The 13,352-nt window shown below is 46.4% G+C and overlaps 1 protein-coding gene across 1 annotated transcript in view; it reads left to right on the top strand.

The window, feature by feature from the left end:
* The first annotated feature begins 2,666 nt into the window (after window positions 1-2,666).
* The window catches only part of LOC119435791 (5'-nucleotidase domain-containing protein 1), a 44,110-nt gene continuing 33,424 nt past the window's right edge, over window positions 2,667-13,352 (top strand). The window contains exons 1-2 of the mRNA XM_037702510.2: window positions 2,667-3,183; window positions 12,258-12,401. Of these exons, the coding sequence (XP_037558438.1) occupies window positions 2,701-3,183; window positions 12,258-12,401 (627 nt within the window). The 5' untranslated portion in view covers window positions 2,667-2,700. The remainder of the gene's footprint in view (window positions 3,184-12,257; window positions 12,402-13,352) is intronic.

Consider the following 13,352-nt stretch of genomic DNA (forward strand, 5'->3'; position numbering starts at 1 on the left):
ACACGCGAAATTGCGCAAGATGATCACTTTTGATGACGGGTGGGTCAGTGAATGAACATACCGCTCGAAATAATGCGATAATGAGCGCCACCACGCCGACAAACGTACGCAGACTAGATGGATGTGGACGAAAGCGGCAGCGGCGGCCGCGGTGGTAGCAAAACAAATGTGAACTTGGACATGCGCGGAAAAGATTTTGCGGCCGCTTTGGCCTTTTCGGCCGCTTTGGCCTCTCCACCCGCTTGCCGCTTCCCAACTGTGAACGTAGCCATAGTCTGCAGCGCAGAACGTCTCTCGTTTGCGATTGCGCCCCTACGGAAGGCTGGTAGTTACTGTTGTGTTGCTGAATCCCCAACCAGCAATTGCGAAAGGCTGGTAGTTGCTGTTGTGTTGTGGAATCCCAAACCAGCAATGTGCCCACCAAAGGGTTGATGCCAGCAGTGAAATTCCACCGACTCGCAACAGAATGCACGAAACAGACAGCCGACAAGCATGGATTACATGTGCGCAGTACAGCGTAAGTAAACTCTTGTTGCAGGCGCTGACAGTTCTCGTCGGAGTTCACGCGTCCTGAGAAATTGATTATCTGCACTATGCACTGAACAAGACCGGAGTTCATTCCTGCATCACTAGTACACCAATCAGTCGAGATTCTGTGAGGTACAAGGCCGCTTCCTGTTTGCACCGGCCTAAGTGAAGCAGAAATGACTCGCGCGTACTACTTAAAATGCGTACACATGCCATGACGTAAAGGCAAATGACGGCTGCACGCTCGCACACAGCGGAAGACACAGCAGCCCATGCACTTGCCGCAGGAAATGCAAGGCGACGAAAGCTTCGTAAAAAAAAAAGCATTACTCGTTTTTGCGCGTATTTAAGTTTTCTAGCGCAAAGACGCAGCGAACAAGCTATTGCTATGGGAGTAGGTATAGCCTGGTAACACGTGCATTTTCACATGTATAGCCGTCCTTGACCTGTGAAACGCACTTCGCCCCGACGAGGACGACGCCATCCACGCTTAACGGAGATTAACAATTAATGATGTCTTCTCCGATCGGGCGGGTCGTCTCAATGATGCGTTTTCGAAGACTGGTCCATTCAGTGGCGCGATGAGAGACGGTTGCTCCAAACGCCCACTGTACCTGTCGTACTTACTGTATTTTACTGAGCTTACATTACTTTTTACTTAATTTCTTCACAAGCACACACTAGAGCACTGCACGGGCCGATTTTTTCAGCCCGGGCCCGTTATTACGTTGGGTGGCCCGCCCGAGCCCGATCAAAACTTTTATGGCGAGACCCGGGCCCGGCCCGGGCCCGGAAATAATCTACGTTACCCGCCCGACCCGGCCCGCCACCCCTTTACCTTAGGCCCGAGCCCGGCCCGAGCCCGACTCTAAACTGGCCCGAACCCGGCCCGAGACCGAAAAATAATGTTTTTCAGAGTTGAGTCGCCCGAGAATAACTCACTGCACGTTACATGCACACCACCAGAAAGCCTGAGCCCGGCCCGGGCCCGGGTCAAAAAGCACACGCCGTGTCCGAGCCCAGCCCGAGCCCGTGAAAAAACAGTTCTACCCGGCCCGGCCCGGCCCACGGGCCCGGGCTTTCGGGTAAGCCCGAGCCCGTGCAGTGCTCTAGCACACACACACGCGAGGGGGGAGGGGGGGTCCCATGTCTTTGATATACATACATAGAGGGTGCTTAAACTACCGATATTTATTATCGATCACGTCACGTAGAGGAAAGCGGACGCTTGCCCCCCCCCCCCCCCCCCCCGGTCGGGCCGATGAACCCCCCCCGAAAAAAATTTCTGGCTACGCCCCTGCTTCCATGCCAATTTTGGTATATACCATGTGAAGGACCGCGAGTTCGCGACAGGGTTTAAGCGTGACACCACCTCAGACACTTGTCAGGTTATACAAACTTCGCTGGAAAAGCTATCACCCTGATTGCATTAATGGCGTCGTCCGCTACGCTGCAGCGGAGAAGAGGGCGCCACAATGGAGGGGCGAGTAAAATCCATCTACTCTTTCCTCCGCCGTCTCCTCTCCTAAAGCGCTTGCTTTTTTCTTTACTTTTTGCTTGCGTAAGCCAAGTCGACGGTGGTGCACCTAGAAAGTCTACGTTGAAACTTTCAGGCCGGGAGCGCGCCGCCGGCGACTGCGGCTGCGCAGAGGACTTTCAACATGGCTCTGAGGCGGAAAAAGAAGTGAAAAGCGCGCGCTACCATCATCCAATCGGAGATACAGGAGAGAGAGAAGCGGCGTTGATCAAAGGATGGCGGTACTTTTCTCTGAGCCGTGCTCCCTCAAGGGCTGCAGAAGATAGCGCCAACCTTTCCCTTTCCCTCAAGAACCACTTACCACGGTACTTTTCTTATAAAGGGATTTTAGGGGCGAGAGGGCGCGAGGAGAAACGAGCGCGAAGTTGGGGAGGGCAGCGGAGATGGCGCTACATTTAATCATTGACAGTGAGGAAACCAAGCGCACACAAACTGGCGCAAACATCGCGTGGAAAACATTTAGAAAGCGCGAGCATCGAGCGATCCGACGATAACCCAGTGCAGAAATCAGGCGCACCACAACCGGACAACCGGTGATCATACCTACAAGCGCAAGCACGTATCGAGCCGCGCCAATCCAGCCCAAAGAAAACAGAACGGTGCCGCCAACCTGTGACAGCAAGCTCAGCGCGCGCATGTTATACATACTGGGTCACTATATATATTCACAACCACGCTCTCTCTATCCCCGTGGTGTGTGTGCGATGATCGCTGCTCTAGTGGCCGCTGGTCGCCGATTTCGTTTTCGTCGCAGTGCTGTCGTTTCCAGCTCGCGTGGCATGTCGACAACTACGTGGCCAAACGTTGACAGCACTGGTAGCGGTGCGGCCGCAACCTTCTGCCTGGCCGACTATGACGTTGTCGGGTTTGACTTAGACAACACGCTGGCGCGTTACCGGTTGCCGGCACTGTTCGAGCTCATCCACGGAAGTGTCCGCGACTACCTCTCTACGAGCGCTGGTCACCAGCGGCCGGGTGGCAGGTTGTGGCCCAGTGCGCGGGCATTCTCGCAGAGAGGTCTGCTGATGGACAAAAAGCGGGGCCTCCTGGTCAAGTTTGACGCCAACGGAAAAGTAGACCGCGCCTTGAAGGGTTTCAAACGCCTTTCAGATTCGGAGGTTCGTCTGGCTGATGGCAAGTAGTTCGGGGGTAGATAAGTGGCTCACTGTAAGCGACCACCAGTTTATATTGCCGAAATATGCTTCAGAAACTCCATTATCATTTTTTGAGCGGTAAAGTAATCTGTCTCGAATTTTTCGCTTAAGCCGTGGCGCTGGGACATCAATGCGGCGTCATTTTATTCCCATTGGATTGGACAGTTCTAGTAGTGCAAAAGGCAGTTCTCATTTTAATAGGTAATTTATTTGGTTCCATTATATTGTGTTGTCTAACTCACAATGCTTTATCCCCCACCAATGAAATGATTGGGGAGCGAGGCGGTTTACTTGCAATTGAGTATGCTAGACTTACGCTTCTTCAGGATCGAAAGGGCCAGAACAGGTCTTTGGACTAACTACAAACCGATTGGCAGTGTGAAAGAAGTATGGTGCAGCTGGCCCAAGGCTGTGCGATCCAGCTCCTTGGTGGTGCAGGGTGGTGGTGGGGCAGGGTCTTTGTGGAGGTATTTCCACCAGACATTTTTTAATGCGTTCTTGAAAACTGTGCAGCTAAAGATGAGTGCAATAAGGTTGAAAACCACCTCCTGCACTCATCTTTGTCAACTTGTCAATCTTCTTTTCCTCTCCTTAAGTTCTCAAGAATGCAAGTGAACCAACTTTCCCAGCTGCCCATACTAACTTTAATGCATATTTTTTTCAGGAGTGCACTCAACTTTTTCAGGAGTTGATTCATAATCACAAACTTGCAGTACACTAAAACTGGACAAAGATGCAAATTTACTGTCACTCCAGAATGCGCAAACACTAGAAAACAAACTAGAGTGCAAAATTTTCTTTCCCCGTTTGAACCTTTGAATGACACTGGGCTGATTCATTCATGCAGGCTATAAGTTTTGTGGCCAGAGCACACTCGGCCAGGCTACGAAGACGCATCTCTTTTTCGTGTAATCAAGCCTAAGAGGCGTTCTTTATTGTTAGCATTCCATTACAGTGTGATTCCATTCCAGTGAAGGACTCCAGGAGGACAAAGGTTTTCTTCAATATCACCCGTGAGAAGTAACAATTCCACAAATAACACAGATGCACAGTTGCACATCAAAGTAGCACAATAGCTGGGGCTTGGCAGCACAACCAGCGCCATGTAACCCTGGTACAATAGGAAATTTTTACCTGCAAGAATAACAGGCGATGCGGGTAAGTGCTGGCCATAGCTGGTGTGCTGCCAAGCCTGTTTTGGCTGGTGGCCTGACCATCAGAGTGCGATACCCAATCATTGCCACACAAATTCGCTGGGATCCATGTGGGATGGCACCACTTTGCCCACTTTGTAAAGGTGGTGGTAGCTTTAAGAGGGACATTTGGAGAAGGCTAGGACGACCTGGAAGGAAGGGTCGCTCACGATAAGGGGAGGAGCAGCTAAAAGAAAAACAGTGCGCCTGCTGGTTGCCCACTTTTCATCGCAAGCTTATTTTCAGCCGTAAGATGCTGCTGGATGAACACGCTTGCCGAACACGTGCCTGCTCATCTTTAAAGAAATGTGTGGGTGTGCATGCACAATGCCGCCGGAGCTCTAACGCGTAGTTTCGCCAAATATATGCTCATCGTCGCATCTACAGTGCCTGGTAGCCTCTTGGGTTTTGTTTACGCTGCACTGCAGCACACGCCTCGTGGCCTTGCTATTGCTGTCATTACATCGCTCTTCTAGCAAAACTACAACTCATGAAAGAGTGTGCATATTTATGGATTCTTTTTGTGAACATGCAGGAAAGGTACGACTTCTCCTTACAATAAATATTTCACTTTCATGTCATGACCGATTTCTTTGCATACTTGCCGTGGTGGTTTAGCGGCTATGGTGTTGCACTGCTAAGCACGAGGTTGCAGGATCAAATCCCGGCTGCGGCGGCCGCATTTCGATGGGGGTGAAATGTAAAAGCGTCTGTGTCTTGTGCATATGGGGGAACGTTAAAGACCCCCAGATGGTCAGAATTAATTCGGAGTCCCCCACTACAGCGTGCCTTATAATCAAATCATGGTTTTGGCTCGTAAAACCCCCCAGAATTCAAATTGACTCCTTTGATAAAGGGTTCAACCTATTTTTTTTTGTGGCCTCATTGTTTGATGCGTGTCTGTGGCATGCTGCATTCTGTGTGCTCCTAAATGAGTAGTATTACTGGCCCAGTAAGCTGATACTACCAGGTGTTTTATAATTGGCTCTTGGCTAACCACAGTCTTGGCACTCTCTATTCAATTCAGTAGAATTAAACTTGACCTTTTCCATGCATTTCAACTCATGCGCAGCGCATTCCGCTTGTCTGACAATGAGTGGTGACACTTCAGTAAGCCACGAAGCATGGCTTTTGAGATAAGGGTATTACACACTGCTGAAATAGTGGAATGCCACCTTCCTTGAGGCCTTGACAAACTTGGTGCATGCTCAGAACTGCGTCACTCTGTTACGGGGTTGGACAGACCTTAATAATGACATTATGAATGCATATTATTTCCTTACCTGTTTCACTACTGCATCTAAGTCGTGACACCAACACAGGGCCATTCCTGCAGTTACTTCTGCATTCCTTCTAATTCTATGTCCAGTGCTTTTCATTGCTCCGAGGGAGCCATCAGCTTGGTGTGGACATCCCTTATTGTCATGTAATCTAAAAGAGATAAAATTGTGTGAGGTTATTTTACAGCAAAGCTGTTAACCTGTAGTTGGTCAGGATTTTTCACAGCGTCGTCCTCACAAAAAAGAAAAAAAAACTAGTGGTTGAAGCGAAAAGTGCATGACACATACAACATATGACGTATGACGCATACAACGTACAGCACAACATTCGTTTCAATGAAGAACAAGCACAAATCAGGCATCCAAACTACATAATTGATGATAAGGTGCTCCTGCTAACAATGCAGGACTCTATTAATGGTAACAATGAAATCTAGTGTCCCAAATGAGAATCTTTGCAGATTATTGTATCCTGTATAAAAATATAACGTAATACCATGATGTGCTTCAACATGACCTTCACACTATATATGAGTGGTGTGCCAAATGGAAAATGGAGCTTAACTTCGATAAAACCACGTGCATGGCGTTTTCAAGGAAGTGTTCAAAGCTAGTATCCACATACACGATTAACAATACTCGTCTGAAAATAGTGCCAGAATACAAGTATTTAGGTGTCTATTTCATGTCATCGCTCTGCTGACATTGCCATGTATATTATACAGTTGGAAAGGCCTGCAAATCTTCAGGATTTCTCGGTCGAAGTATGCATTTCTTTCCGCAAGCTACCCACGAGCTCCTTTACAAAACTTATGTACGGTCAGTACTGGAGTATCCTAGTGTGGTGTGGCATCCGCCAACCATAACTGATGAAGAAAAACTTTAGAAAGTTCACACTTTGGCGGCTCGATACGTACTTGGGAAATCATTTAAACATCCTAACTTGATGCAGCAATATCTAAGAAAGTCTTAGCTTGGGAATCATTAGACCACTGCAGAACCAGGCTAAGGCTCAAACTTTTCCATAATATATATACTATTCCTACATTGGCATTCCACGCGAAACATATATCGTCAAACCATATTACGTATCCGCACACCTTGACCATGCTCAAAAGGTACATGAATATAAATGCAGGATGGCAGCATACAACTCTTTTTTTTTTTTTCCAAAAACCATTCGCCAATGGAACCGTTTGCCATCTGCTATTACAGCTATCGCATCAAATGAAGTTCCGCTTTGAGCCAGGTCACGTCATTTCATCGTTAGATTCGAAGCTGTTATCTGCGCGCAGTAGCCACGCTTCGTGTGTGTCACAGTTTGGGCTTTGCGAAGTGTTCCTGCGTGAAATACCCGCTTTGAAGTCGTACACCTGTATCTCTGCGTTTGCATGCGTACTGCGTTTGTTTTCTTTTGCTTTATAACACACTTTTGGGTTTAAAACACTTGTGTACTGCATCTATGTATGTTATTCTTTTCGGTTATTTTGTTGATGACGATGCTGTTTTTATAATTTTGTTGTCTGTGTGGCCATATACATGCATTTATGTGTCATGTAATATGTATCGCCCCCCACTGTAATACCAAATTTGCGCTGTGGGTAAAGGATAAATAAATTTTTTTAAATGCGCAGCGCCTAGTGTTCCCCACACACGTTTCCTAGTAAAGATTACTGTTGTGCAAGCTGCCATTTTCATATATAAGAGAACCAGCCTAGCAACTGATTTGATTGTTGTTGCTGCACCGCTATGGATAGGCAACTTATAGTTACGACTCCCGAGGAACGGCAATGAGTAAAACAAACGACCAGCGGCATTGTGCTGGTCGTATTGCCGTGGAATTTCAGCACAGAGGAAGTCCGTACGTCCACATTCTCCCATGGCTGAATAATGCGCCGGAGGAGGAATTGAGCAATAAAGCGTTGCGCATACACCCCTCAGCAGTTGTAGTGGTGGTTTTCAACAGCTTCGTTGGACATCCACGGTCGCAGGGCCAGGAGGGCGAGTCGTTATTAATATATATTTACATTGAAATAAGCACAAGGAAATAGCAGTGATCTTTGTGGTGACAGAAAATTTGAATCTACGTATGTGATCTTCTTTTGCTCTTAGAATGTTGTTTAGTGCTCACTTATCCTCGGGCTTCTTGAAGCTTTCACCAATGTGATACTCTGCTGCGGCTGAAGGCACCGAAGTAACCAGAAACTTATTATTTTAGTGCTCATTTGAGAGTACTCTGACAGTGCTTCAAATGTTCTATTACACAGCAAATAACCTTTGCTGTGAGCATGAGTAGGCTTTCAATGGGACTACTGAAACCTGATTATCTCCAATGCTTAGAGAGTAATTTTGAAAGGGAAGCACTAAATCAATTTCGACTGTTAAAGTGCTCTTCCAAAAATTGGGTGTTTATTTGGTGTGAAAATAAGTTGATTTCCAACGGAGAAATCGAGGCTAAACACATTTTTTAAGGAAAGTTCTACACACGAAGGGACCAGCAGCACATTTACCACAGCTGCTATTCGCACATCTGAAATCACAAGCACAATTGTGACGGGTGACCTCTATAAAAGCAATCATTTAAGTGTACCATAAAGATAATGATTCTTAAGAAAGAAAATTAACAGTAAAAACACTAAACAGATTTGTCCACAATAACAATTTAAAAGTTGAAGCTATTGCACACATATGAACACAGCAAGCTACATAATGTCTCATAGATTACCCTTTGGCATCATTGATTGTGGAAATTGCAACAGCACTAGCTTCAATAAATTGTATTGAATTTATTCTGCATCAAAAGCTGCGACGATGACCACGTCAAGAAGCTGCACGTTGCAGGTTGAGGGGAACATGGGCACATCTTCGTAGCGGTTGATCGAAAGCACGTGTTTCACATGACGCTGTAAAAAAAGAAAATTCATATAGAAAAACCCCAAAACTACGGTGAGATTGCATAAACAAATGATCGTAGAAAGATTTTATACAGCTTTTCAAAACAGGTATGATAGAGATGAAACAAAATAGAACATGAACTTGTCGTGGAAACAGAACCCATCATACAAGTACTTTGCATAGCTTTTTTAAACGCAGAACAGATGCGTCGAGACCATTTTCTCTGTGCATTTAGTTTAACAGTGTCAGTAAACAAAACCTTGACATTTGGTGGTCGTAGCTAGTTCGGCTCCTCTATACATTCCAAGGTTCTGGCTGACGTACATTGTAAATGGGGATATGTGCCTGAAGATGACAGTTTTGTTAACTGGTCACTGTTTCTAACTTTTTCTACTCTATATCTATATATAAGGCACTTGCCAATATTGCTAATAACTATGGGGTATAGGACATTCTAACGGTGCAAACATATGGGGCAGAAAATTGGTGGTTAACAGAGAAACTTGAGAACAACATAAGGAAAGTGCAAAGAGCAAGGGAACGAAAAATGTTAGGCGCATTAATGCGTTAAGAGACAGGAAGATGGCGAACCCACCGTGGTTGCTTAGTGGCTATGGTGTTGGACTGCTAAGCACAAGGTCGCGGGATCAAACCCCTGCCACAATGGCCACATTTCGATGCGGGCAAAATGCGAAAACACCCATGTGCTTAGATTTAGGTGCATGTTAAAGAACCCCAGGTGGTTCAAATTATTCTGGTGACCCCACTACGGCGTGCCTCATAATCAGATCGTAGCTTTGGCATCTAAAACCACATAATTTAATTTTAATTAAGGAATAGAGCAGTGTGGATCAGAGAGCAATTGGTGAAAGCTGATATTCTAGTTGACATTAAGAGAAAAATAGCTGGGCAGGCCATGTAATACGTAAGGCAGATAACCAGTGGACCAATAAGTTAGAGAATGGGCCTATGAGGGTATTAATACCTCAATGGAGCAGTGGGAGGCACAGCTCGGCCGTTCCGACTTGGCAGGACAAAAGTCCTTAATTAGCCAGGTCAGGCAGGCGCCAGAGGCCAGTGGGGCCTTGGACTGAGGGGCTCCGACCACCGCTATACTTAAAATATTTTCCGGCCAAATAAAGTTTCTATATATATATATAGAGAGAGAGAGAGAATGGGTACCAAGGGACGGGAAGGGAGGTCGAGGACAGCAGAAAATTAGGTGGGGTGATGAAATTGGGAAATTTGCAGGTGCAAGTTGGAATCGGCTAGCGCAAGATGGGGGTAATTATATAGATCACACGGAGAGGCCTTCGTCCTGCAGCGGTATTAAATATAGGCTGATGATGATGACAGGTGGCTCATGTTTCTTCCAGAAAGCATTGCAGCCACCTAGTTCGTGGGAAGGACCCCATCAAGTGTGACTTTTATCCAAGTGTTGTTTACAATATTCTTTCTAAAGAGTGTGATGCAACATACATCAGTGAATTAGGAAATTTTAGGAGAAGAAAGAAGCACCACCAGTACTACTTGGCAAAGGCAAACACGGCATTGAATGTGCTGGCCGAGCATCACCAGAAGACAGACCATATCATTAACTGGGACGCAGAAGATATCATCGCCAGGGAAATATCCCCATCTACACACTTGCTGCTCGTGTCATTCTACATCCAGACAACACCACATGCGATTAACAGGACACAGGGCAATTTACCAGAGAGAGAGAGAGAGAGATAAATGAGATGCGAAAGGCAGGGAGGTTAACCGGAAGGTAAATTTACCAGTTACCTACACACGCTCATTGCGTCACCTACCCAGTACATAAGCAAGGACTGTGCATTTTTGTTAGTGTGAACAAGGGGCCTTGAAACTTCGTTTGTCTTTCTTTATTTTTTCCTGATTTTGGTGAATGTTTAGTCTTGCTTCAAGTTGCACAATGCCATCTAGAGAGCAGTCTACTGCAAACATTTTTACAATTGGTTCATTACGAGAGGACATGGGAGAAACTGAAATGTCATGCTGCCAGGTGGTGACCTTCACAGCCAACAAAAGGCCGTATTCTGATACGTTCCACTTCGGTGATACTTTGCCTAGGCGATAGTCGCGTTCAATAAGTCAACCGGCTGCTTACCCGTAACATCAGCATGCACTACCAACATGCGCAATCGAACGCTTCGCAAAACACACGAGAGGGCGCACCGTGCAAGTGCAGAGTGGCTCGGGTGTGTCGTTTTCGAATGTATCGGCCGCAGTACGACACAGGCGTGTTCGTTTATTCTATACATGTTGGGAGCATGCACTGGCACCGTGACGTAAAAATGATGTACACCGGAACTACTAGGTGGCGCGACTTATTTTCCGGTTTTGCTCAACCAGCCAATCAGCACGCTCCTGAAAGCGAAATATCGCCGAAGTGTAACGTTTCAGAATACGGCCCAAACTGTCTCTCCTTCGGCCTCGACTGGCGTCCGGATGTGATATTCCTTCCCTGCCTTCTCCCATACTGGAGCTGAAGGGCCACATCGCGTTTATGTCATGAGCTGCACCTCCCTTTTTTCTTGCTTCCATTTTTGCTCATGGACTGCTATAGTTGGAGGAAAGATGAAATGGTTATGGTGCCTTAGTTGTGGTTGTATTTCTGTCTTCTTTTATTGGTTGCTCTGCTATATGTGATTAAACATTCTTCCAAGGAAGCTCTACTTGTGTACACGGTTTAGGTCAGGCGATGCTCAAGGCCATTATTAACGATGCTCTTTAACTAATTTACATGCAAAGTGGTGGCAGGTTTATCTCAAAGTAGCACCTGTCAGAAATCCTGCTGCGCATATTAATATTGCTACGAGGCGCTGCAGTAGCGAACGATGATGACAGGACTGACGAAGACGACGATCGCCACGTGCACAGGCTTCTTGTATGCCTGTCTTTTGCCGTTGTCTGTATGTTGTAAATATATTGTCAAGCGTCTTTTCTCCCCGTAACAATATTATCAAAAGGTGGTGGTGGTGCATGAGATGTGTAGAAAGGCTATGGCATATCCTGGAATGGAGAGTTGCAGTGCTGTATGTGACGAACGCTGTCATGCCAAGTTGTTTGAACAAGGTTAGGTTGCATGCACACCCGGGAAAGTGTAGCGTCTCTCATTCAGGTTTGCTAGTCAAGATTCTGCCACTGGCACTATGTTCTTGTCTTCTATTTTTTTTTATGCATAGTCGAATCAGAAATCTGACGAAATGAAAATCCTTCGTTGGACCTTTCTTGTGATTAACTTACCCCAATGCCTGGGTTGCCTGATGTGTGCCCCAGTTTGTTTTGGCATTACTTTGCCCCATCAAAAGATGGCGAAGCGAGAAGCATTAAAACAGAACGTAAGTCATAGCAGTGCAGTGGGCATGTTAGAGCTTAGCTGCTGTAAAAACAAATTCAGTGCCTTTCTCAACCTTTGACACGGGCTATATGGTCCCATCTCCTCTTTAGTAAAGCTACCCTCTCTTTGAAACCTGTCAATAAAATTGTTAGGCTAATAAGATGACTTAGTGAAGCCGGCATTAGTGCAGGCTTCCTTAGCCTCGCCAAGGTATCCTTTGAAAGCTGCGGCTTATGTTGCTGCATGCTTAGCCACTTTTACTGGGAGATTGGGAATGCAACATGGCTGGCTAATTTCTCTTTCCAGGTGGAGGAACTGCAAAAGGAGTACACTGGGCTGAAGTTCCGGAGTGACCTGCGTCCATCCCAGGAGTGGTACAATTTCGCCGACTACTTCACCGTGCCAACTGAGGCCTTGTATGCTGATATGGTTGCGTGTGCCAAACCAGCGGTGAGTGCTTCTCGCTCTGAGAAGTGGGTAGTCACCAAAATAAAGGCACTCAGTTGCTGTTGCAGGTGGTGGTGAAAAGTATTTCCCTGCAAGCCGCTAACTGTGAGCTATTCACACAGGGTTTGTAGTTCTCTTTATTATGTTCTCTTTAGTTTTAATATCCTACCACGTGTCTAAGAATATTCAGGTTGTTAAAAGATGTAGCCATTACCACATATCATGCAAGCAAACCTAAGATATATGTTTCTGTTAGTGCAGCTGTAATTCTTGCGCAAACAAGCCGTGGGTCAATACATTAGACTAGAACTGTCTGTAGTGCGCAACCCAGTGCCTCTCAGATGCCTTTAAAGGGTCACCAGGTCTGGCCATATTGAGCTGACAAGCGCAGTACACACTATGCGTGCTAACGATCGTGGCTGCTAAGTATTACATTGCTACACGTTGCAGAAAGAGCGGAAATTTCAAACCAAACACCGTTGCCCTTTTCTTTGCGGGCGCCGCGCTCCCGGCCGGAAAGTTGACGTATATGCGCAAGTGTGCCTACGTACATGTAGGTGCTGTTATGTCACTCTCCGTGACACGTGACTTTGAGAATTATTCATGGTAACAGCAGTTAGTTGTTTGATCTGTTGCTTCAACAGACGAATCAAAACTTAGAGAAATAATAAAACCTACAAACCAAATGTCTGTCTTTGTTTTACTTCGTACCGTAACAAGAGAGATGCACTTCCGTTTCATCTGCTTGTTCCCATGTTGTGCAGTCGCGAGCACAGACACCGAAACTATGTAATTTTCTACCGTGTTCCAGCACACGATCATTCTTTGTGATTTGCTTGCGTCTGCCTCAGTGTTCGCGTAGCACTGACTTATACCGCTAGTCAGGTGTTCTCGTGCACAGCACGCAAATCCTGCTCTGCGTGAAACAAGACAAACGCAACAGCTCGCGCGTGC

The sequence above is a fragment of the Dermacentor silvarum genome, unplaced genomic scaffold, assembly GCF_013339745.2.
Source record: "Dermacentor silvarum isolate Dsil-2018 unplaced genomic scaffold, BIME_Dsil_1.4 Seq908, whole genome shotgun sequence".
In the NCBI taxonomy this organism is placed as follows: Eukaryota; Metazoa; Arthropoda; class Arachnida; order Ixodida; family Ixodidae; genus Dermacentor; species Dermacentor silvarum.